Source organism: Bombina bombina, chromosome 6 (assembly GCF_027579735.1).
Source record: "Bombina bombina isolate aBomBom1 chromosome 6, aBomBom1.pri, whole genome shotgun sequence".
Lineage (NCBI taxonomy): Eukaryota > Metazoa > Chordata > Amphibia > Anura > Bombinatoridae > Bombina > Bombina bombina.
Window position 1 is genome coordinate 479,409,186 of NC_069504.1, and position 24,003 is coordinate 479,433,188.

General features: G+C 38.7%; 1 protein-coding gene across 1 annotated transcript in view; it reads right to left on the bottom strand.

Annotated features, from left to right (window-relative positions):
• Nucleotides 1–21,132, bottom strand: part of RAB8B (RAB8B, member RAS oncogene family) — a 60,384-nt gene extending 39,252 nt beyond the window's left edge. Inside the window, exon 1 of the mRNA XM_053717295.1 lies at nt 20,873–21,132. Coding sequence (XP_053573270.1) covers nt 20,873–20,996 — 124 coding nt within the window. The 5' untranslated portion in view covers nt 20,997–21,132. The remainder of the gene's footprint in view (nt 1–20,872) is intronic.
• Between the last annotated feature and the right edge of the window lie 2,871 nt (nt 21,133–24,003).

The window sequence follows — 24,003 nt, forward strand, 5'->3', positions numbered from 1 at the left end:
GTAAAAATAAAACGTAATTTTTATTCAAAGCACAGGTATAAAATAACCTCAGAGCCACAGTTCATGTTCAAAGGTGTTGTGTATCAGATTGGCTTACGCGTTTCGGCGTGAGCCATAGTCATAGCCTATACAACCTGATACACTGCACCTTTTTAAACCTTAAAACGCACAGTGATTGAATAACAACAAAGCCAGCAAAAATTTGCATAAACACATCTTTGAGTAGCAGTAACGCATGACACTACAAAGCAATTCTGTAATTGAATGACAGAAAAACAAAATATCGACAGGTATTTCACTATTATTATGTACAAAATCATGTATAGTAAGATGCATCCTAGGGTAAAAATGTGAAGAGCACCCAAGTACCAGCAAATATTCATATTCAATAACGGTGGGAAAACAGATATTAAGGACACCTGGAGCTAATAAATAGTGGCACCGATAACTCATAGAATTATTGAAATTTGTAATGTTGCAAAGTTAAAATATATATACACATAATTGGAAGTGAAAACTGTACCAATAGTGATCAATATGAAATGGAGGCCGATGTTCTATGCAATAGACAGAGATAGGGGTTACAAACAACATGTGGTATTGAGAGCCAGACAAGAGGTACAGCATTTGGACAGGGATCTTTTGTTGAAAGATAAGGACTTGACAGTCAATAATAGATTCGACGGAGTTACATTTATCACTAACTATAGTGCACACTATAACAAGGTGTGTAATATAGTGCACAAACATTTTAGGATGTTGGTGGCCGATGACCTTTTGGTCCCAGTAGTTGATAAAGGTATGAGGTGTGCTTACAGAAAAGCTAGAACACTAGGGAATTATGTATCACCTTCTGAAGTAATCAAACAAAAACCCAAAGTTTCTACCTGGTTACAACACAAGGGTATGTTCAAATGTGGTAAATCCAGGTGCAAACCCTGTGAACATGTGCTCTTGGGAGCACAATTTAAATCTGAGGTAACAGGAGAAACTTTTGATATCCGCAACTGCCTGAACTGTACCTGTAATTTTGTGGTATATTTAATCACTTGTACAGCTTGTTCCCTACAATACGTGGGGCTCACGACTAGAGACGTGAACTCCCGTATTAGGGAGCACTTTTCTACTATCCACCTTGGTAAAGCAAAAACACCATTGGTTCAGCATTTTTTTTTCATTACCACAACAAGAGTACTGAATATTATTGAAAAAATTCCTCTGGTAGGTAGAGGTGGGGACCACACTAAAAGGCTTGAACGCCAAGAAATGTTTTGGATTTTTAGGTTAAAGACTAGACTGCCCTCAGGACTTAATTACGAATTTGATTTAATTAATTTTTGGCAATAAAATGAAGAAATATGTTCTTATTAATTTATTTTTCCTTTGACCTAACCTGAGGGAATTATTGAGTATGTTTAAGCTTAGGTATCCATTATGTTTATTCAACTGTGTGCTTTTAGATTTGAGTGATAGATTTATTCTTTATCCTAAATATAGTGGCACCAGTCAGCTTTGGTTAAATATAGCATAAGTCCATCTATCTAAGCCTAGTTGTCTCTACCTTCACTTCCAAATATATATATATATATATATATATATATATATATATATATATATATATATATATATATATATATATATATATATATATTATTTTTTTTTTAACTTTGCAACATTACAAATTTCAATAATACATTCCAAAATTCTATGAGTTATCGGTGCCACTATTTATTAGCCCCAGGTGTCCTTAATATCTGTTTTCCCACCGTTATTGAATATGAATATTTGCTGGTACTTGGGTGCTCTTCACATTTTTACCCTAGGATGCATCTTACTATACATGATTTTGTATATAATAATAGTGAAATACCTGTCGATACTTTGTTTTTCTGTGATTCAATTACAGAATTGCTTTGTACCGTCATGTGTTACTGCTACTCAAAGGTGTGTTTATGCAAATTTTTGCTGACTTTGTTATTATCCAATCACTGTGCGTTTTAAGGTTTAAAAAGGTGCAATGTATCAGGTTGTATAGGCTATGACTATGGCTCACGCCGAAACGCGTAAGCCAATCTGATACACTACACCTTTGAACATGAACTGTGGCTCTGAGGTTATTTTATACCTGTGCTTTGAATAAAAGTTACGTTTTATTTTTACTACCTTCCGGATTGATTGCCTCTTCTGCCAGTTACACTTTATAATGTTTTAGAAACAGCCAGAAATTTAGAGGTTTAAATGTTATAAAGTATATTAATGTAACAATGTTGGTTGTGCAGAACTGGGGAATGGGTAGCAAAGGAGTTATATATCTTTTTTTTAAAAATAACAATTTTAGTGTAGACTGTCCCTTTAACTGCACTCAACCCTTTCATTTCCTGGTACCTTAGTTGCTAATCTTACCAAGTGATTATATTTATTCTTAACACATTAAAGTGATGGTAAACTCTCCCCTTTTTAAAATCAGATCTGGAATGTAAGCGCTATTTTAGATAGAGTTTAATTCATTAGCTGTAATGAAGATGCAGTATAACTTAGTTATTAATATAGATATGAAATTCAAATATCCCACGTTACAACACCCACTTCAAAAGTCAATTTTCCTTTCAGCTAAATGATTGAATTACTCTCCAATCAATGCTCTAGCTACAACAAAAGTGCCAGATGGGGAGAGCGCTGATTGGACAACAATTCAATCTGTTAGCTCACAGAAAATTTGACTTTTGAAGTGGGCTGAGGAGCAAACAGTATTTGAATTTCATATCTATAACAAAAAGCATGTTATACTGCATCTTCATTACAGCTAATGAATTAAACTCCATCTAAAATAGCGCTTACATTCCAGATCTGATTTTAAAAAGGGGAGAGTTTACCATCACTTTAATTAGAGTATAACTCAAATAAAAAAAAAAACATGAGAGAATAACCATAGGGCCAAGGGAGTGAAATAAGTAGAGGTCAGCATGCATTTACTATGTTAAAATAAAAATACAGCCCAGGCGGGGGGTGGTGGGAACAGGGAAGTAACCAGAAAGTGATAGGCTCAGATGCAAACTCTGAGGCATACTCCACCTCATTTCTCCACCAAAAAAAACCCCAAAATTTATGCTTACCTGAAAAATGTATTTATTTCTTGACACGGCGAGTCCACAAAGCTGTTAAATATCACCTCCCTTCCCTCCAACCCAGTGATGTGCAGTCACTAGAGGCAGGTGAGGCAGTGCTTCACCTCTCATATGGGCAAAAATATATTTTTTTTTATTGGCTTTAAAAAAAAAAAATTGTAATTTTTTTTTTCCCCAGCATTTTTTTTTCTCACAGCTATATGTTGTGCAATGAAGAGGCACAAGCAGGTCTGCCCACCATTACACAACATGCTGCGCCATCTACTGGATGCAAGTGGTTAAGATCATTGCATGGCCCATTAACTGCTTAGTTGAGGCAGTCCTATTTGGGCTGAACCAATCCAGCGAGAGGCATTAGTAAGTGGAACATAGGGTTGGGGCTGGAAGTTAAATCATATAAAACAAAACAAAAATGGAAAAAGAACAGAGAGTTCTGTTCTTCCCCTCTAAGTGCAGTGGAATGTGCCACTGTCACTTCCTGAATCTTTCCAGAGCAGGAGAGAGGCACAGAGAGCAGTGTTTCACCCACATCTTATTAAAGTAAGATTTTACGGATAGGGATTCTGTTAGTGAAAATGATAATTTAATGAATGTGGTTTAGTGTTTGTTTACTCTTTTACAGCAGGGTCGTTTTTGTATTTTGTTTACTCAAACTTTACACCCACTAACTTAGCAGCTTGCCTCTGTACTTCACACTAAATTATAGACTAATTTTCTGAACTCTCTGTAGCTCTGCTGTTTTATTACTTTAAAATGCAGTGGTCCCCCCCTCTTGTGTGTGTGTGTGTGTGTCTCTCTCTCTCTATATATCTAGCCATCTCTCTCCTTATGTGTTGTTCTCCCCCATGGTCTCTTTCTCTCTCTGTCTCTCCTCCTCCCCCTCTGACTCTCATCCCTTATGTAATGAAAGAATCTATAAGCATAATTTGCAGCATTAAAGTAAAAAGTATGTTTTAAACATATTTTAATGGGCATGGATTTCTAGATCTCATAATCAGAGCAAGCATTGTGTTATCTGGCAAGAGTTTCTGTTACAATCCTTTAAACTAAAATCAGATGTTTACTAAGTTGACCAGTTTTCCAAGACACCATTTAAAAGGGACATGAATCCCATATGCAAATTTAAATAACTTTCCAATTTACATCTAATATCTAATTTTCTTCATTATTTTGATGTCCTTTGTTGAAAATCATATCTAAATATGCTCAGTAGCTGCTGATTGGTGGCTGCACATAGATACCTCATGTGATTGGCTCACCCATGTGCATTGCTATTTCTTCAACAAAGGATATCTATAGAATGAAGGCGTATCCTGCCACTGCCTCACCAGCCTCTGATGTCACTGCACGTCACTGCTCCAACCCCAGTCATTCGACCGAAGTAAAAGGAGAGAAAGGCAGCAACAAGGTGCAGAGGTTTCTGAGGTTTATAACATAACAAAAAAAACCTGTCTTAAAAAACAGGGCGGGCCGTGGACTCACCGTGTCAAGAAAGAAAGAAATGTATCGGGTAAGCATAAATGTTGTTTTCTTTCTAATGACACGGTGAGTCCACGGATCATCTAATTACTATTGGGAATCAATACTCAAGCTAGAGGACACAGATGATAAGGGAGGGACAAGACAGGGAACCTAAACAGAAGGCACCACTGCTTGAAGAACCTTTCCCCCAAAAGAAGCCTCAGCCGAGGCAAAAGTATCAAATTTATAGAATTTATAATAAGTGTGTAGAGAGGACCAAGTTGCAGACTTGCAAATCTGTTCCACAGAAGATTCATTTTTGAATGCCCATGAAGAGGAAACAGGATACTCTTATTTTTCTGCAAGAAAATAAACTGTCACAAAAACACTCCGGACAACCTCGACACCTCAGCTTAGCTTTGCTGAGGTGCTTACCTGCCTAACTGACAACGGAGTGAATATACTGCTAGATAATCCGGACTCAACTTCTATATGCTGTGAATTACAATCCGGTAACCGTAAACACTGCTAACAACTGCAACAAAGCTATCTCTGCTCTGGAACACAGGAAGTGTAGGAGGAAAAGGCATTTAGCCGACCGGGAGGCTAAATGTATTCTAAAGCCGCCCAGGAGTAAGATAAAAAATAAACCACCACCTATTGAGTCTTCTCGTCCCTAGTACCTGCCATTACTGCCGATAATAACATGATCCCCTAAGCAATAGGAGAATGTCTCTTGTCCCATAAACTGATTTTAAAGTGCCATATTTTTCCTGCATATGTTCCCAGAAAAATAAAGTCAGCACTTACCTTCAGAAATCTGTCAGGCAGCAAGGCAGCTAACTAGGTTTGAGAGGCATGTTACCTCACATGGACCTGTGGAAGAAAAACAAAGACTGAGTAATCTTACTCAGGCTTTCAAAGTGAGGGCAGCTTTAAACACATGGGAGGCGCAGTGAGGATTGAACCCCACAAGTTCCCATTGCTTAAAAGCCACCACTGCTCTACTGAAGAGACTGATATGGACTACGGCTACACCCCAGAACAAGCTTGCACTGCTGAAAAATAACACAATTTTGCTTGAAGAATCTTCTTTCAAACACTTACTAAACTTTATCACTTCCTTGCTCTTAACGTAGGCAAAGAGAATGACTGGGGTTGGAGGGAAGGGAGGTGATATTTAACAGCTTTGCTGTGGTGCTCTTTGCCGCCTCCTGCTGGCCAGGAGTGATATTCCCAATAGTAATTAGATGATCCGTGGACTCTCCGTGTCATCATTAGAAAGAAAAAGATATTCACAAACAAATTAACATATATACACATGGATGTGTAAAGATTTATTTTATCTATAATGTACTTAACATGTTTACTATGAACAAGCTGGACCATCTGGAGTTTTGGGCTCATTAGAGACTGCACCCCTTGTAGCTATACTCATGGGAGATAAGACATATGAATTTAATGCAAGGAAAAGAAACAACAAATGAATGGAAGATCGAGATAGAAAATTATATAACTATCATACATTTGGCTTTAAAATACTTTAGTTTGCATTAAAGGGACAGTAAACACAAGAATTGTTCATTTGTATTGTTTCAAAAGATAGATAAAGCCTTTACTACCCATTCCCCAGCTTTGCACAACCAACATTGTTATATTAAACCTCTAAATTTCAGCCTGTTTTTAAGCCACTACTGACAGCCTCTTATCAAATGCTTTTTTTATTGGCTTTTCATAAAAAGAGATTGCTAATCTATGTGGCCCATATTAGATAACATTGTGCTCACTCCCGAGAAGTTGTGGCTGACACTGCACTAACTGGCTAAAAAGCAAGTCAATATATAATAAATAGCCATGTGATCGGGGGCTGTCGAAAGAGGCTTAGATACAAGGTAAACAAAGAGGTTAAATGTATATTAAAAAAACATGTTGCCTGTGCACAACTGGGGAAAGGGTAATAAGGGATTTTCTATCTTTTTAAACAATAAACATTTTTGGAGTTGACTGTCCTTTGGCTTCCCAAACGGTTTTCCAAAAACTATGGCTAACTAGTAATGCATTTGTATAACTCAATCTATTTAAAAAAAGTGAAATAATCTATTTCTTTAATACAGGATAGTTTAGTAATCTGTCAGGTACAAGTACAAAAAGATTAAAACAAATTGTTTTACAGTGGGTCTATAAATTGGCGATAAAAAGCTTTGTTTCATTCTGTATTTAAGGTCACTGCACTTATTACTGTGTGGGTCATGTGACTTTCACCCATAAATAATGGCTATTTTCCCATGACTAATAAACTAGTGATATTTCTCCAGCCAGACACGTTACAGATAGGGTTGCACCCCGGCCATGTTTTCCTGGACACTTATGAGTTACACATGCTACAGGGTGTGCAGAGGGGAACATGAATTGATCCCCTGGACAACACACAAATAGTGATCCTGGAAAGCACTATTCATGTTCCTCACTGCAAACCCTGAAGCATGTGTAATTCATGTGTCCAGGAAAACATGGCCGAGGTGGCAACCCTAGTTACAGAACAAAGCCTCTAAATAATAATCAGAATCCCCATTTTCCCCAGGCTGGTGAACACAGGAAAAAAAAAAATATCTAAAAACCTTTGGACTCAGCCTTTGATGATGATAAGGCAGCATGTCATTATCAGCATAAATAAACTAAATTATTCAAAGTGATTCAGTCCAGGTCAAGAATATGTTATGTCAAAATAACAACAAAGCGAGTATAGGTCAGCTTGTCTTTTAAACAGAAATGACAATCTTCTTGCAAAATATAATAGCACAGTTCAAAAAGTCTCATTTTATTAATATAGGGGTTTTTATGTTTGTTTTGTTTTTCTTCTTCTTTCTTACAATTGTTTAGCTCTGTAGTTTAAATCATTTGAGAGAGAAAAAAAAATAAAAATCTTCAGGTCTGGAAACATGGTCAAGTGTGGCCAGAAGGTGCATCAAGAGTGATTCCCCATTTTCTGTGTTTTGCACAAGGCTCAATTAAAGGGACCTTTCACGATTAAGATAGAACCTACAAAAAGTTGCTTCATTTTCCATGTATCCTTTGTTGAAAGAGCAGCAATGCATTATTGAGAGCTAGCAGAACAAATTGGGTGAGATAATGACAAGAGGCATATATGTGCAGCAACCAATCAACAGCTAACTCCCAGAAGTGCTGCTCCTGAGCATACCTATATATGCTTTTCAACATAGAAGCGGAATGAAGCAAATCAGATAATGAAAGTAAATTGGAAAGTTGCTTAAAAGTGTATGCTCAATCTAAAATATTTAAAAAAAAGTGTGATTCAGCAAATTTTAGATTATCTTATGTTCAGCAGGTGTATAAGTAGTTGTAAACACAAAGGAAATAAGGGCATCCAAAATGTCTAGCACAGTCTGTATGAACACAGTATGATATAGTGTACGCAATACCCCCCCAAAGAGATAGCACCTCCAGGTGCTCTAATAGAAAGCTGGAGCTGCCCAGCCGTCCAGCTGACTGATCACAGGTAACATTTTCCAATTTACTTCTATTATCTAATTTTTTTTCGTTCTCCTGTTATTCTTTGGTGAAACACATACATAGGTAGGCTCTATTATTATTGGTTTACCAATGTGTTTCAGGTAGCTCCCAGTGGTACATCTTTGCTCCTTTTATAAGGATAACAAGAGAATGAAGCAAACTTGACAACAGAAGTAAATTGGAAAGTTGAGTTACATGTCCCTTTAAATAATAAAATACGTTTGTATAGATGTTCATTCCACATACCTGTCTGAAAATGTCATAATGTGAATAGCAAATAAAAACTAAAAAGTGAAATGTCTAAACGCGTAGCTGTGACAAAGGGCTATTCTATCAACAAATAACACACACACACACAAAATCAGCCCTTGTTATTTAAAATAAGAATATGAAAGGCGACAGGATTATACTGCCATGACTTGTTTATACACTGGGAAGTATTACTGACGTTACCAAAAAGGAAAATCCTTCACAAAGGTGAAATACAGTAACCTGAAATCTAAACACATAACACAATAACCAGATGACTGTGGTCTGATCTATGAATCACTTCGTAAATTAATAACTGCCCTATATTATTTAGCAGTTTAAGGGTTCATAAATGTACTGCAACTGCCACCCACACAGCTGTTAGATAGCTAGCTCTTCAGTAAAGGAGGCTGGCAGCTGACAGCTTGTGCGAGCCTGGGAGTGGGTGTGTGTAATGTTACCATGGTTGGATATCTCAGCTACAGTGAGTCATTACAGTGCATGTATGTGCACATGGTATATTAACAATATATTGATATTTTACAGTGTGATCAAATCCCTCTGCAAGCCCCTTGTCCCCTTTATTAATCTATGCCGGTATGTTCCAACAGTTCTAAAAATGTGCTTATTTTATTTCCCTAATATTCTTCTTGCGCATCTAACAAGATTCTTAGTAGTTAAAGGGACACTCAGGTTAAATTAAATTTTCATGATTCAGATATAGCATGTAATTTTAAAAAAATTTCCAATTTACTTCCATTAAAAAAAAATGTGCACAGTCTTATATTTACACTTTTTGAGTCACCAGCTCCTACTGAGCATGTGCAAGAATTCACAGACTATACGTATATGCATTTGTGATTGGCTGATTGCTATCACATGGTACAGGGGGAGTGGAAATATACATAACTTTGAAATGTGTTTAAAAAAAAAAAAATCTACTACTCATTTGAAATTCAGCGTAATTGCTATTGTACTGTCTTGTTATCTTGCATTTGTTGATTATGCAAACCTACTAAGTTTACTGGTCCTTTAATAGATGTTATACTGGGGGATGGATGATATCACAATAGCTTAACAGCCAGGCAAATAGGTTACTACAGGTAGTTTACTCATGTTTATTTGTTTTATTGATCTGATGTAGTTTCTTTGAAGTTCAAAACTAGTGGCAACTTAGAGACCTGGTTATTTCTTCTGACGATTAAAGAAAAAAGGACATAAAAATGCAAAAAGAAAAGGCAAATAAATAAAATAAATAAATATGCTGTAATGTGTTTGTAGGGGTTGATCACAAACTCAGCTCCAAGGCAGCAATGCATTACTGGGACCTAATTTAAAGGGACATAAAACCCAAGAATCTTCTTTCACGATTCAGAATGGAGCACGTCATTTTAAACAAATTTCCATTTAATGTTTATCACATTTACTTTGTACTTTTGGCATTCTTTGTTGAAGAGTAGATAGGTGTAGGAGCAATATATGGCATCTATATTACATATTTTGTAAGAGCACTAGGTGGCATCAGTATTTCCTGTAATATACTGCTCCAGAAATGTGCAGAATACTTTGTGAATGAAGTTAATTTGATGATAAAAGTACTTAGGAAACTTTTTAAATTATATGTTCCATCTGAATCAATTTCAATTTACTTCTATTATCAAATTTGCTTCGTTCCGATGATATTCTGTGTTGAAGAGATACCTAGGTTGACATCTTGAGCACTACATGGCAGGAAATAGTGCTGCCATCTAGTGCTCTTGCAAAACTGCTGCCATATAGTGCTCCAGAAATGAGCCGGCTCCTAAGGATTCGTCCCTGCTTTTCAACAGTGACATACCAGGAGAACAAAGAAAAATTGCTAATAGTAAAGTAAATTAGAAAGTTTTTTTAAAATTTCATTCTCTATCTGAATCAAGAAAGTTAAAAATTGTGCTTCGATTAGTCTAAACCACTGGTTTTCAAATCTGTCCTCAGGCCTCCCCAACAGGCCAGGTTTTCTGGCTTACCTTGAATGAGAGTGGGTAAAATAACCATGTTTACTAATCAGCTGATTATTTCACCTGTGCTCCAGTTCAGATAACCTCAAAATCTCGCCTATTAGGGAGGCCTAAAGACAGGTTTTAAAACCAGTGGTCTAAACCCTATTTTTTGTTTCAATATATATATATATATATATATATATATATCTCCATAGTATGAAGTCTCAACTTTCCACAATGTATTCACACATCTTCTCTATTATTCAAAAAGATGAGTTACATTCAAACATTTCGGCCCACAATTGGGCCTTTCTCAAGGTCACACCTACTCCCACAAATAAATATATATATTCTTCACTCTGCATTTCCATGCACCTAACCTAATAGTATATTTGGAGGTGTCCATGCATAATATATAACAATCCTATTAGCATCACTAACTTCTCATAGGCTAAATGTCAGCACACTACTCCACTCACCTCTGCAACGTGCGTTCGTCATTATGGGAGGGACAAATGTATAGCCATCTCCAAATATACTATTAGGTTGGGTGCATGGAAATGTAGAGTGAAGATTAGATTAGGTATCCCTGAACATGACACTATAGATTCACGCAGGGCAAGATTTATCAAAGTGAGAATAAGAAAATTCTCACATTTGTCATAAAAAAAAAACCCCTCACAAATGATATCACCATATTTATGAAAGGTTATGCGCCAATAAAGTCGCAACTTTTCATATGTGCGAACAAATTGACTCATGACCATTCGCAAGTCTTAAATATATGCAAATAAGTTGTCTGGAAATGCCTAATTCTTGTATTAATCTCTATTGGCATTTTAAAATGCCCGTATATATTCGCAGTTTTCATAGTTATGAAAAGTGGTGCATGCAATATTCACTGTTTTTAATCTCGCCAATTTGTAGGTTGTGGGGAGTGAAAAATAAAGAGCGATGTTGTTTGTCTGGAGGGAAAATGGAAATACGTCTTTTTCTTGCTGTATCTAGGGTTAGAAATTGCCCACAGCAAGGCGCAGAACCTGAATAAAAATAATTAAACAACAAAAAGGTATACACAAATTTATAAAAAAGTAAAATAATTTAAGTGCAATTGAAATAAGTGTATTAAAAAGAACGAAGATAAGCTCCAAAAAAACAGGCAATCTTACTTAATAAAACAGAGCCAAAGAAGGGGCAAAATAAAAATAACTTTAATATATAAGAAATAACTTTCATACAAACGATCACTTGATTAAAACAATAAACCATTTACCGGTGTCTAAAATTAAGATTGATAAAGTGAAAATAAAATTTTCGAGAGAAAACTAGGATCAGCCATTCGCTTGACATCGCAAAAAAGTTTTGCCCCAAAAATGTCTCTAGAATTTTGATAAATACCGGCGACATTTATGACTTCACACATTGTGAACTATTGCAGAAATAATCGTGACGTTTTAGGCTAATTTTTTTTCAGGGGTTGATAAATTTTGCCCACAGTATAGGTGCAGTCTGTTTGAGATTGATCACAATATATTGTGAAGGTTACAATTTGTTGACACAGAGGATTTGACATTGAAGTAACACTTAACAGATGGATGAACATGATACATTGTTTTGCTAAGCATTTTGATTGGTTGTCAGTCTGGGGGGTGTGGTTTGTATTTAGGGTATATATGGTTAACTTGTTCAGTGTATTTTTGTCTGAGGAAGGGGTGCACTACCCTGAAACATCACATTAATAAACTACGTTTGGCTAAATCCAGAGAGTGCGATTTCTCTACAGATGATATGCCAGGAACACAAAGGAATTTATATAATTACAGTATATGTAAAATTAATGTTTAAGAGGCAGATGAAAGATGTAAGGATCCATAATGCTCTACGTCCTGGGATTTGCTTTGAGTATTAATATAATTTGAACAGCATAGACTTAACTTAAAATCCAAAGACTCCTAATTCATTTTGTGACAGTGGGAAGTTTGGTACCAGGCCAAATAGTGATAAAGAAATTAACTGCAGCTGTATTCAATGTTTCCACTGGATTAATACACAGGGTATTTTTATTTTTTTTTCCACTGTAACCAAAAATCACAAGATTCCAAAGAAACACTATTTCTCAATGCTTCTAAATAATGTTAGGCATCAACGTTTTGAACAGATATACAGTATATGGCTAGTCATTTACACTGCTAACTTTTTAGACATAAAACTACACTAAGCTCCTAAATAACACACTAGAATGGGACATTTGAGTCAGGACAGTTGCTGTAAATAGATCACTAAGCATAACTGCTTTGTAGAAGGAAATAACCCTTAACACAGAGGTGAAATCACAGGCACAGAGAGGGCAAAAGATAGCAATGAACAGGCCCACCCATGCTACAGTTCCAAAAAGCGTTTGTATCACTTCCTTAAATAATCAGCTACAGTTACGAGATCTGCAATTTCTTAAAGGACATTAAACACTTTGAGATTGTAATATCAAATATATATATATATATAAATAAATAAATAAAAAAAAGAGTTCATAGGCATATGCACTCCCACCAACCGTTCACCTGCCAGGGTGCTTTCAAAAAATGTAGCAAGAAAAGCACTTACTGGACTTCAGACTTCAAATGTGAGAACAAAATTTATTGAATGTGACGTTTCGGGACTTAACACGTCCCTTCCTCTGACAGTTTGAAAACTCCAAACAAACCAACTTATAAAGGCATACAAAACCCACCCCCAATACTAGCTCCAATCACTGGAAACCGTGTGCAAAATACAATGGTATCGACCAAACAGGTGTGTTAAATAAAACATATATTCACAAATTTAAAGTGAAAAATTAAACCATAATTAATATAATGTTAAAAATACAAAATGTGATTTGGGAGTCCTGGTTTAACTATCAGGGAGCTCAAAGATAAATGACTAGTCGAATTCAAGGTTCCAGTCACCTCTACCACCATATCCTTGTCCCTCCCCCTTTCCCCCTTCTTTCCCTTCCCCCCTCATGTAGTATTAAAGCTCATACTCCTCCTCCCCCCGCCTCTTCTCAACCTGGACCCCCCCGTCTGGAGATGCGCACTATAATTACCAGTTGCAGTACACGGAGAGGCACTCCTAAGCTGACTTCACGAAATTCCTAAAAAATTGAGTTACTGTGTAGGACTGAGGTACTACCCGGTCCTTGTATCCTAAGTTTGTTCATACTGTTTGTAAATGAGGTTTTCATAATAGATTTATTTCTTAGTTCACATTAATCGAAAATGAGGTTTATATGGTAGATATCTTATTTCATACTTGACATGCTTGTCCTATATGCGCAGTAATTTCATTAATAGCCATGCCTACTGTGTCATTACAACGGCACAATGTTTATGTATATGTTTACCTGTTGGTCACCTGCGCTGTGACATCTGCTGTAATGTTTAATCCTCAATAAAAAAACTTTTTGAGAAAAAAAAAAAATATATACAAAATGTGATAAATCTATAAATATAAATGTCAATATAGCACGAATAATGCCCCCAGACCACAAAACTATCAATATGGATCATTACATCACCCCTGTATCAGAAGTGGATTCTCCTCCAGCGTCAAAAGAGTGTTTAATATCACATAAGGATACTCCCCTAATGCCAATTAATCTCACAGATCAAGAATCACATAGTTGTTTATTATTAGCGGCACTGCTCCCATTCATTCAACCAATTGGTATTAAAGGGACAGTTTACTCAAAAATGTTCTCCCCTTTAATTTGTTCTTAATGATCCACTTTACTTGCTGGAGTGTATTAAATTGTTTACAAGTAGCTCCTTTACCCTTATTTTGGCATTTGAAATAGTTGATTTAGCATGTGGTATCCCCACCTATTCTGAAAGTTTGTGGCCGCAGGTCCAAGCTATAAATAAGCTTTGTAAACACAGCCAGCAGAAGAAATTACACTCTTAGTGGGATATAGAAGAGATAAGGTAAAAAAATGTTGATTTGTTCTCTCCAAGTACTGGTGATTGTTTAATGGACAGATATAAGATAAAGAAGCAGGTATATGTACACAATGTGATAAAGTAATGAGATCTGATTATACCTACAAGCTCAACTCATTTCATTAGGTTGTGGCTTCAAAACACAAAAGCAGAGCTTTAATATACACAAATAAACCGTAGAAAGCTAATTTTCATACATTTTTTACTCTGCAGTTGGTAAAAAAAGCAATTGTAAACACATTAAGGGAAAAACTATTTTACAGTATACTGTCCCTTTAAGCTGTCTGAGGACGGGGGTAACCCCGAAACGTTACAGAAAATAAAAAGATTTAAAGACCCAGCGAGTGCTACCTTATTGTGGAAAGTATATATAATCTTCAATATACTTTATTTTGTCCCCTTTTCATATAATTCTATTCTCAAATTGGGAGGTTTTCAGTTCCTGTTAGAAATGGAAGTGCAGAACACTGTTATATTCCACACAGCCATTGGCTGCAGATTCTAGTGACTTATTTATAACTGTCCCTAATTGGCCACAGCAGTTAAAAGGGACAGTTCACCCAAAAAAAAATTCTCCCATTTAAATTGTTCCCAATGATCCATTTTACCTGCTGGAGTGTATTAAATTGTTTACAAGTAGCTCCTTTACTCCTATTTTGGCCTTTCAAATAGCTGATTTAGCCTGTGGTTTCCCAACCTATACTGAAAGCTTTGATACTGGAGCCTCAGCTATTGAATAGCCTAAGTAAACACAGCCAGCAGAAGAAATTAAACTTACAGTGGGGTGCAGGATAGTTAAGTAATAAAATATTTTTCCATTGTTCTCTCTATGTATTGAGATTTAGTTTTCCAGACAAATATAAGAAAAGGAAGCATTTGTGTGTATACAAAGTGATAACATAATAATGAGATGATATTACCTGAAGCTCAACCCATTGTAATAGGCTGTGGTTTAAAAGCACAAAATCAGCTACTTCACATTAACAAATAAACCTGAAAATGCAATTTCTCATACATTTTATACATACATTAATATAAAAACAATTTTACAGTGTACTGTCCCTTTAAGGTAACCTAAGTTACAACATGACAGCTCCTATTATTTTATAAACACTAAAACTTTACACTTACTGTATTTTGTCACTATTTAAACAGCTAATGAAACTTTAAAAAAAAATACATCTACATGGTATTCTCAGCCTTATCTTTTATTTGACTGTATCATTCTATCTAGCATTTATTTAGAGTTGAATGTTTCTTTAGGTTTACATACATACAGGCTGGAAAATATCCTCTGTTGCACATGATTAAATTGATGGTAAACTTTTCCCTTTGTATAAACAGATACAAAAAGTTATCAATATTTATGTGGACTTTAATTCATAAGTTGTATTGAAGATATACGCTATAACTTACTTTTTAAAGTACATCTGAAATTCAAATAACCTGCACTCCGGGCGCCCACTTTAAAACTAATCTTTTTTGTGTGAGTTTAAACCATTCTCCAATCGGCGCTCTATAACAAAAGTAGCGTACGGCTATAGCACTGACTGGAGAGGAGTTCAAACCGTTAGCTCACAAAAAAAAAAAAAAATTTGTTTGGAAGTGGGGTATTTGAATTTCACATCTCCATTACGAAGTAAGTTATAGACCATCTCCATTACAACTGATGAATTAAAGTTTATATAAAATATTTCTAATATTCCGGATTTGTTTATAAAAAGGGGAAAGTTTACCATCATTTTAAGAAAATTGTGAAAGTAACCGTGATTTCAAATAAAAAAAAAAAAAAAAAAAGTACACTCTCCCTTAACCCCTTAACGACCAAGGACGTACGCCACACGTCCTCTAAAAAAATACACTTAATGACCGAGGACGTGTGGCGTACGTCCTTGGTCTGGAAAGCAGCTGGAAGCGATCCTGCTCGCTTCCAGCTGCTTTCCGGTTATTGCAGTGATGCCTCAACATCGAGGCATCCTGCAATAACCCCCCTTGGCCATCCGATGCAGAGAGAGCCACTCTGTGGCCCTCTCTGTACCGGACATCGATGGCCGGTTTCGTTGGTGGGTGGGAGCCAGTCTGGGAGGCGGGTGGGCGGCCATCGATGGGCCGTATGATGTGGCGGGGGGCGGGATCGTGGGCGGGAACGCCGGGTGCGCGCGCGTGCACGAGGGTGCGCGCGCGCGCGGGGGGGGGGGGTAGGAAGCGGGTGGGAACCGCTACACTACAGAACATGTATGGGGGAAAAGTGGCAGTGATTGCCAAAAATATATATATTTATATCGATCTAAGAGATCTGGGAGGGGTGGTGGGTTTGTCTTTTGGGGGGGGGGCAAGCTACACTACAGAAAACTATTTTAAAATAATAATAAAACAAGGTTTTACTATAAACTGGGTACTGGCAGACAGCTGCCAGTACCAAAGATGGCTACTAATAAGTTAGAGGGGGATGGGTAAAGAGCTGTTTGGGGGGTATCAGGGAGGTTGGGGGCTAAGGGGGGATCCTCCAGAGCAGCATATGTAAAATATGCATTTTTTTTTATTTATGTTTTATCAAGGATAGCTTTTTTTTTAGTACTGGCAGACTTTCTGCCAGTACTTAACATGGCGGGGACAATTGTGGGGTGGGGGAGGGAAGAGAGCTGTTTGGGAGGGATCAGGGGGTGTAATGTGTCAGGTGGGAGGCTGATCTCTACACTAAAGCTAAAATTAACCCTGCAAGCTCCCTACATGCTACCTAATTAACCCCTTCACTGCTAGCCATAATACACGTGTGATGCGCAGCGGCATTTAGCGGCCTTCTAATTACCAAAAAGCAACGCCAAAGCCATATATGTCTGCTATTTCTCAACAAAGGGGATCCCAGAGAAGCATTTACAACCATTTGTGCCATAATTGCACAAGCTGTTTGTAAATGATTTCAGTGAGAAACCTAAAATTGTGAAAAATTTTACTTTTTTTTTTTATTTAATCGCATTTGGCGTTGAAATGGTGACATGAAATATACCAAAATGGGCCTAGATCAATACTTAGGGTTGTCTACTACACTACAATAAAGCTAAAATTAACCCTACAAGCTCCCTACATGCTCCCTAATTAACCCCTTCATTGCTGGGCATAATACACGTGTGGTGCGCAGTGGCATTTAGCGGCCTTCTAATTACCAAAAAGCAACACCAAATCCATATATGTCTGCTATTTATGAAAAAAGGGGATTGCAGAGAAGCATTTACAACCATTTGTGCCATAATTGCACGAGCTGTTTGTAAATAAATTCAGTGAGAAACCTAAAGTTTGTAACAAAATGTGTGAAAAAGTGAACAATTTTTTTTATTTGATCGCATTTGGCGGTGAAATGGTGGCATGAAATATACCAAAATGGGCCTAGATCAATACTTTGGGATGTCTTCTAAAAAAAAATATATACATGTCAAGGGATATTCAGGGATTCCTGGAAGATATCAGGGTTCCAATGTAACTAGCGCTAAGTTTGAAAAAAAGTGGTTTGGAAATAGCAAAGTGCTTCTTGTATTTATTGCCCTATAACTTGCAAAAAAAAAGCAAAGAACATGTAAACATTGGGTATTTCTAAACTCAGGACAAAATTTGGAAACTATTTAGCATGAGTGTTTTTTGGTGGTTGCAGATGTGTAACAGATTTTGGGGGTCAAAGTTAGAAAAAGTGTGTTTTTTTCCATTTTTTCCTCATATTTTATATTTTTTTTATAGTAAATTATAAGATATGATGAAAATAATGGTATCTTTAGAAAGTCCATTTAATGGCGAGAAAAACGGTATATAATATGTGTGGGTACAGTAAATGAGTAAGAGGAAAATTACAGCTAAACACAAACACTGCAGAAATGTAAAAATAGCCTTGGTCCCAAACAGACAGAAAATGGAAAAGTGCTCTGGTCACTAAGGGGTTAATCAAAAATAATTAGTTTCACTAGTTTCTGAATGTGCTCTCCTGTAAACTCAGGACTCCCAGCAGACTTGACCAGTCAACCCAGAATTGTTACTTAAGTAATGCACAGAAAACATTTGTAAAGCAAACAAGACTTCAAGATGTAATGGCAATTTGGGGGCTAGTCGCACGACTAAAATGTGCAACTAGCGCTGCTGATTGGATAATATGCCGTTTCTGTTTGGAGCTAGCAGTGCTCTGCGTATCCCAAGGGGCACTTCTCTTGTGCATTTAACTCCTTTACGGGGGTTAAATACACAGTATTGTAGTAGGGTCAATAGTCTTAAAATGACAAGCTCTAAATATGGTCCTTTTAAGTGTAACATAGGGCTTTTAAATATAATAAGTATGCTAATTTAATGAGAATGTCATTATCACTAGCAACTCTGTAAAGCTCTGGGTTGAACCCCCTGCAAAGACCAGTGCAAGTAAGAAAATAATAATAAAAAACAAACTCCTGTGGGACAACACACTAAAAGCTCCTATTGCTGTGCAAGCCAGCCATTAAATATCATGTGGACATGCAATCTAAAGGGAGTACAGAAGGCTCCAGTAGAGTAAGGTATAACAGGAGGTTCATGTTTGCGGTGCGGAAATATGAAGTAGTGCAGGAGGCTCATGCAGGCAGGTCTATACATTTTTGATAGCGCACAAAGCTCAAGTGGGCAGGTGTGTAAATGGGAGGCAGTGCGGGAGGCTCACGAGGACGGGTGTATGAATGGGAGGCAGTGCGGGAGGCTCACGAGGGCGGGTGTATGAATGGGAGGCAGTGCAGGAGGCTCACAAGGGCGGGTGTGTAAATGGGAGGCAGTGCAGGAGGCTCACGAGGGCGGGTGTGTAAATGGGAGGCAGTGCGGGAGGCTCACGAGGGCGGGTGTGTAAATGGGAGGCAGTGCGGGAGGCTCACGAGGCCGGGTGTGTAAATGGGAGGCAGTGCGGGAGGCTCACGAGGGCGGGTGTGTAAATGGGAGGCAGTGCGGGAGGCTCACGAGGGCGGGTGTGTAAATGGGAGGCAGTGCGGGAGGCTCACGAGGGCGGGTGTGTAAATGGGAGGCAGTGCGGGAGGCTCACGAGGGCGGGTGTGTAAATGGGAGGCAGTGCGGGAGGCTCACGAGGGCGGGTGTGTAAATGGGAGGCAGTGCGGGAGGCTCACGAGGGCGGGTGTGTAAATGGGAGGCAGTGCGGGAGGCTCACGAGGGCGGGTGTGTAAATGGGAGGCAGTGCGGGAGGCTCACGAGGGCGGGTGTGTAAATGGGAGGCAGAGCGGGAGGCTCACGAGGGCGGGTGTGTAAATGGGAGGCAGTGCGGGAGGCTCACGAGGGCGGGTGTGTAAATGGGAGGCAGTGCGGGAGGCTCACGAGGGCGGGCTGTGTAAATGGGAGGCAGTGCGGGAGGCTCACGAGGGCGGGTGTGTAAATGGGAGGCAGTGCGGGAGGCTCACGAGGGCGGGTGTGTAAATGGGAGGCAGTGCGGGAGGCTCACGAGGGCGGGTGTGTAAATGGGAGGCAGTGCGGGAGGCTCACGAGGGCGGGTGTGTCAATGGGAGGCAGTGCGGGAGGCTCACGAGGGCGGGTGTGTAAATGGGAGGCAGAGCGGGAGGCTCACGAGGGCGGGTGTGTAAATGGGAGGCAATGCGGGAGGCTCACGAGGGCGGGTGTGCAAATGGGAGGCAGAGTCGGAGGCTCACAAGGGTGGGTGTGTAAATGGGAGGCAGAGCCGGAGGCTCACAAGAGCGGTGTGTAAATGGGAGGCTCACGAGAGCGGGTGTATGAATGGGAGGCAGTGCGGGAGGTTCACGAGGGCCGGTGTGTAAATGGGAGGCAGTGCGGGAGGCTCACAAGGGCAGGTGTATGAATGGGAGGCTCAAGAGGGCAGGAGGTTCATGCAGGCAAATATATAAATGGGAGGTAAAGCAGGAGGCTCATGCTGGCAGATGTGAAAAAGGGAGGTAATGTGGGAAGCTAGAGAGGGCAGGTGTATAAATGGGATGTAGTACAGGGGGCCCGCCAGTGGGAGGAGCGCAGAAGGCTCCTGGAGGCCCGCCAGTGGGAGGAGCGCAGAAGGCTCCTGGGGGCCCGCCAGTGGGAGGAGCGCAGAAGGCTCCTGTTGGCATGCAAGTGAAAGGGAGCATAGAAGTCTCCTTTACTCATTCTAGTGGAGAGTAGGAAACAAGGTTCCTAAGGAGTTAAAGCAGAAAGAAGCCAAGAGGCTCCCATTAACAAAAATGTGGGAAGAAGTTAAGAGACTCCTGAGTTAGTGGGAGGATCCTGCAGACATGAAAACAGGAAGGAGTAGCAGGCTACTGCGGGCATGCAAATAGAGGAAGCCTAGGGACTTGTTTGAGAGCATTCAATCAAGAGGTAGTCACTCCTGCAGATATGAAAGTTGAAGGGGACGAAGAGGTTCCTGCAGGAGTGCAAGTTGAAACAGTAAAAAAGAGTTTTAAGAGCAAGCAGGAGAAGCAAAGTGGGATTTGGGGGATTATAACAGAGTAATCATAGGAACCCAAGTGCATATAGGTGAGAAAGATGCCAAGAAGAGGGAGGGTATCAGAGGCGATTAGGAGACGTATGGGACACTGACCAATGGTGGAGATAAAAGTGGTGTTGAAAGCGTCCTCGCTGAATCTGAAGAGCAGGCAGGTTTTTCCAACCCCGCTATCACCGATGAGCAGCAGCTTGAACAGGTAGTCGTAAGTCTTCGCCATCTTTAGTCCTTCCTCTTAGGCTACAGGAGCCACCACCGGCCCGCGGGGACCGTAACAGCCAATTAGAACGAAGAGGAGGCAAGTGAGTTGACTACAGTATTCTGCATTTCACGAATTCAAGCAATAGAAATCAAAGGGTGGGTCTGGAAAGAAAATCGTCACCCCGGAGACGAGTGACGCGCGCTTACCATCCTTGCCTCCTTTGTCCTATTGGTTGCAAAGGATTAAAGTATTTTGGGAGATGTAGTTTGCAAATCTTGACCAATTACAAGCGTCAGCCGCTGTTTCTGATTGGAGTTTTCGATGTATTGGAGTTCTCGATAGAACACCACACCTCCAGTTGGCCAAGTGATTGCAGTGTGGTATGGGAGTTGTAGTGTTCTGAGTGCATAACCATGCGTGTCATGATTGTCATCAGGAAATACGTATCAAGACTTTCCACTATATACACTGTACAGTACAGTTACGTTTTACTGGGTCACGTCACAATATTTTCCTTACTCTATAGTGGAAAATTATCCCAGTGATTGTGGGTCTGAAAATCAGATTTTTGTATAAAAACACATATGCAAGAAGCTGAGTATATCAAATGCATACGAAACATATCAACTGTGATAAAACAGTGTTTAAAAAAAGCCGTTTAAACATTACATTAGACGGAATTATTTATTTGCAGGGAGAAGACTTTCCATGAACATAAGATCGATGCCTTCTTACAGCACTTCCTTTCGTCCTTGCTCATGATTGCAGAATGTATTTTAAATGCATAAGTTCATTTTGCATAAACAAAATGTAGCGAAACCATTGCTGTAATTAAAGGGATAGGAAAGTCAAAATTAAATTTTCATGGTCTATAGGGCATGCAATTTTAAACAACTTTCCTATTTACTTTTATTATCCAATTTGATTTGTTCTCTAGGTGTTATTTGTTGAAGAGAAAACCTAGGTGGGCTCAAAGGACTTCAGGAGAGTGCACATGTCTTCAGCAGTCTATGGAAGTAGTGTTGGCAACATTGTTTTTAAAAATGTTATAAATATATATTAAAAAAAGTACATAGACTGCTAAAGACAAGTGTAGTCTCCTGATGCCCTATGAGCCTACCTAGGTTTACCCTTCTACAAAGTTTTTCAAGCGAACAGAACAAATTTGGTAATAGAAGTAAATTGGGAAGTTGTTTAAAATGACATGCTCTATTCAAAGCATGAAAGTGTCATTTTGACTTTACTGTCCCTTTAAAGAACTGATTTTTTATTTTAAGCACTTCTCTTTTTAAAAGAAAACAGACAATACAGGAAAGTGCTTCACTTGTAGTTTTGCAATGTGTCCAGAAAATCTGCACATTTAACTGATTTGGTCTGAACTGGTTTCTGCATGAGACTAACAAAGAATGTGGAAATGGTGGGTGTGTAGCAAATAAGATAGATATCTGCTCCATCCTTGGTTAATAATCAGGCTCAGGAGCACATTTATGACAGTACCAGTGTGCTTGCCTGGTGCAGCATCTGATTATAATATATACTGAGAGGCTGGAGGGGATCTTGCAGGATATGGGAACTGACTGTACAACTTCATTTAGAATGATTGTATTGTTTAGGACCTCATTTATATCTCCTTAACTGAAATTATACTAACCCAATATTGTTTTGAATAGTATGGCACTAAATGTGTGTCAATACATAAGCCAAAAAACTAGATGCAGTAGAATTCTTACCTCAGCTGCTTAGTTTGTGGAGACCTCTGAACCTTGTTTAGACCATGTGGTAGAAGACTCCAAAAATCTTTAGTCATTATAACTAAACAAAATAATTTAATTGATTTGATTTAATTTGATTTCTTGGCCATTTTTCAGAGAATATGAATGATAACACAAAAACTTTTCTTTCACTCATGGTTAGTGTTTAGCTGAAGCCATTTATTATCAATCAACTGTGTTTACTCTTTTTAAATCATAATGACAACAGAAACTACCCAAATGACCCTGATCAAAAGTTTACATACCCTGGTGATTTTAGCCTGATAACATGCACACAAGTTGACATACAAGGGTGTGAATGGCTATTAAAGGTAACCATCCTCACCTGTGATCTGTTTTCTTGTAATTAGTGTGTGTGTATAAAAGGTCAATGAGTTTCTGGACTCCTGACAGACCCTTGCATCTTTCATCCAGTGCTGCACTGACGATTCTGAGTCATGGGGAAAGCAAAAGAATTGTCAAAGGATCTGCGGGAAAAGGTAGTTGAACTGTATAAAACAGGAAAGGGATATAAAAAGATATCCAAGAAATTGAGAATGCAAATCAGCAGTGTTCAAACTCTAATCAAGAAGTGGAAAAGGAGGGGTTCTGTTGAAACCAAACCACAGTCAGGTAGACCAACTAAAATTTCATCCACAACTGCCAGGAAAATTGTTCGGGATGCAAATACAAACCTGCAAATAACTTCAGGTGAAATACAGGACTCTGAAAACGTGGTGTGGCTGATTCAAGATGCACAATAAGGAGGCACTTGAAGAAAGATGGGCTGCATGGTCGAGTCGCCAGACGAAAGCCATTACTACGCAAATGCCACAAAGTATCCCGCTTACAATACGCCAAACAGCACAGAGACAAGCCTCAAACCTTCTGGCACAAAGTCATTTGGAATGATGAGACCGAAATTGAGCTTTTTGGCCACATCCATAAACGCTACATTTGGAGAGTAGTCAACAAGACCTATGATGAATGGTACACCATTCCTACTGTGAAATACGGAGGTGGATCGCTAATGTTTTGGGGATGTGTGAACTACAAAGACACAGGAAATTTGGTCACAATTGATGGCAAGATGAATGCAGTATGTTATCAAACAGAACGTCTCATTTTCCACTTCTTGATTAGAGTTTGAACACTGCTGATTTGCATTCTCAATTCCTTGGATATCTTTTTATATCCCTTTCCTGTTTTATACAGTTCAACTACCTTTTCCAGCAGATCCTTTGACAATTCTTTTGCTTTCCACATGACTCAGA